This window comes from Echinops telfairi, unplaced genomic scaffold (assembly GCF_000313985.2).
Source record: "Echinops telfairi isolate 266 unplaced genomic scaffold, ASM31398v2 ScPeMD7_28;HRSCAF=97, whole genome shotgun sequence".
NCBI classification, from domain to species: domain Eukaryota; kingdom Metazoa; phylum Chordata; class Mammalia; order Afrosoricida; family Tenrecidae; genus Echinops; species Echinops telfairi.
Genome location: NW_022103925.1, coordinates 1,875,778 through 1,878,045, shown reverse-complemented (window position 1 = coordinate 1,878,045; position 2,268 = coordinate 1,875,778). Strand labels below are relative to the sequence as shown.

At 57.1% G+C, this 2,268-nt stretch overlaps 1 protein-coding gene across 1 annotated transcript in view; it reads right to left on the bottom strand.

The window, feature by feature from the left end:
- Positions 1–1,727: 1,727 nt before the first annotated feature.
- The window catches only part of NOP14 (NOP14 nucleolar protein), an 11,109-nt gene continuing 10,568 nt past the window's right edge, over positions 1,728–2,268 (bottom strand). Inside the window, exon 17 of the mRNA XM_004715098.2 lies at positions 1,728–2,262. Within this exon, the coding sequence (XP_004715155.1) occupies positions 2,173–2,262 (90 nt within the window). The 3' untranslated portion in view covers positions 1,728–2,172. The remainder of the gene's footprint in view (positions 2,263–2,268) is intronic.

Below are 2,268 nucleotides of genomic sequence, written 5' to 3'. Positions count from 1 at the left end.
ATATGTACATAGGGCTATTCCCCTATCAGTATATATAAATGTATTTACATACGTACATACCTGTATGCAGACCTCTATAATGTTCTTTGCCTCCCAGTTCTCTCCTGTTTCCTTTCACTCTCCTCCCGTTCCACCACGCTGGGCTCTTCTCGGCTATGCTGCCCTTGATTAAGCCCCGCACCCTATGCCCTCCTCACCATCAATGTTAGGGCACGGATTCTTCCCTTGCCCTTGGATGTGTTGGCACTACCACCCCTTTTCCCCCATCTCTCTCCCCTTCGGATTGTTCATCCCGCCTACCTTGTCCAGATAGACATGTGTAGACAATGACACACACACACAGAGTAAATCATCATAAAAAAGAAGACAAAAAGATCAATTCAACAGCAGAAACAGCAGAGCCCTCGTGATGTCTCTTCCTTCCTCTGAGGCGTCTGCCGTCATGGCTTTGCTGGGCCACTCGGCTTTCACTTGTGTCAGCTGTCACCGGATACAGACTTTCTCATCTACAAGACCACCCGCAGGGGAGAAGCGGTCCAATCTCACCACACCCTCTCCAGCATGTCTTGTTGGATGGGTGTTAGGTGGTATCTCCTGGTTGCTCTGATGTGCATTTCCCGGGTGGCTAGAAAACGCATTTCCTCATGTTTAAAGGCCATTAGAATGTCGTCCCTTGAGAACTGTCTGTTCAGGTCCTTTGCCCAGCTTCTCCTGGGATTAATCGTTTTTCTTGTTGTAGACTTGTGAGATGCTGTAGATTTTCCCAGTCTGTGGCTGGGTCCCTGGATGGACCCGAGTACTTTCTTCTCAACAGGCCCCACTGTGGAGTGCCTTTCCTCGGTTACTAGCTCTAGTAGCCTGGACAGCCCTACGCTGGAGCGCTGCTTTCCTCCGGACTTTCTCATCGACGATCTTTTACACTCAAGTCTTTGATTCATCTTGAGTGTGTTTCTGTGCTCAGCATGCAGTTGCAGGGCGGTGAGGGGACACTGCCAATCCAGCCTGCGCGGTCCCGGTTCTGAAGAAACCAGCAGCCCCACTCTGTCCAAGAGCAGCTTCCTGGCTCTCCAGGCGGGCTTGCACAAGCTCAGTTATGTGGCTGAGATGCCTCCTAGCACCGTTAGCCCCAGCACAAATGGTCACTTTCCAGGCTGTCCTCCGTGGTGATTAGTGTTGCTGTGATACTGGAAGCGAGGTCACTGGACCAGCGTTTTTCGAGACCAGCAGGGTCATGCCAGAGTGAAGAGGTTTCGGCAATCTCCCCAAGAACAGACTACAGGCAGGCCATCTGCTCCCGTGGGGTGCGCCCCTGAAGTGTGACTGCTGCAGAGGGCCGCAGATGAAACAGCTGTCCCTCCCTGGGGCTGAGCCCCAGAGACCACGGGCTCTGCGCTTATTCAGTCTGCTGGCTGAAACGCCTACTGGGCCGCCAAGCCCACTCTGGGTCACCCTCAGCAGCCCTCCCCGAGTGACACCAGCGGCACGTCCCGCGACACCTCTGCAGTGGACACCAACATGCCGCCGACCCCACACAGCTGTACGAAAGCTCAGCTCAGCTCAGCCAGAGGACAGTCCTTTCATCCCCTCAGGGTGGGGGTCATCCCCTCCCCAGGTGGCCTGGAAAGTAAACCTGTCTATAGTGAGGTGCCCCTGTCGTCTCCTATGTGGAGGGCAGTGGCCCCGTGTTTGCGAGCACTGGTGTTACCACGAAAGACAGGACACCCAGGGCAGACTGCAGGCTTTACTCACCAAGAGCAGCATCAGGGCTGGCGGGTCCCCTCCCCTGCCCACCAGGGTCCGCGCCTGTGCCTCCCTGTCCCTGATGGGCAGGCAGCAGGTGTTGGCCAGGACGTGCCTCAGCCTTGGGCTGTCCCTCTCCCAGGTGGGGGATGACAGCCAGCAAAGGAGGCTCTGGGCAGCCCCCGTGGGGTGGATAGTGTCCCCCAGACCCTGGGCCAGGGATGGCCGGCCTGTGGGTGTGGTGTTCTTCAAAATCCCATGGCTGGAGCCTGTCTGAACGGTCCCAAGGGCCCGGATGAGACCAGCTCTGCCTTGGCAAGGCCCTGGGCGTCCCTGCTGCCCAGCACTGGACGGCAGGGCCAAATATGTGCCCGGGCGAACCCAGTTCCTCTGCCGGGCTGTTGACAGTCTGTTGGCTGGCCTCCGTGGTGGTCACCTCTTGAACTTTCCCCTCTTGAGGGCCTTCCACTCGCCCTCCTGCGTCGCCAGGCTGTTGACCAGCTGCTTCACCTTCCGCTTCCGCTCCGC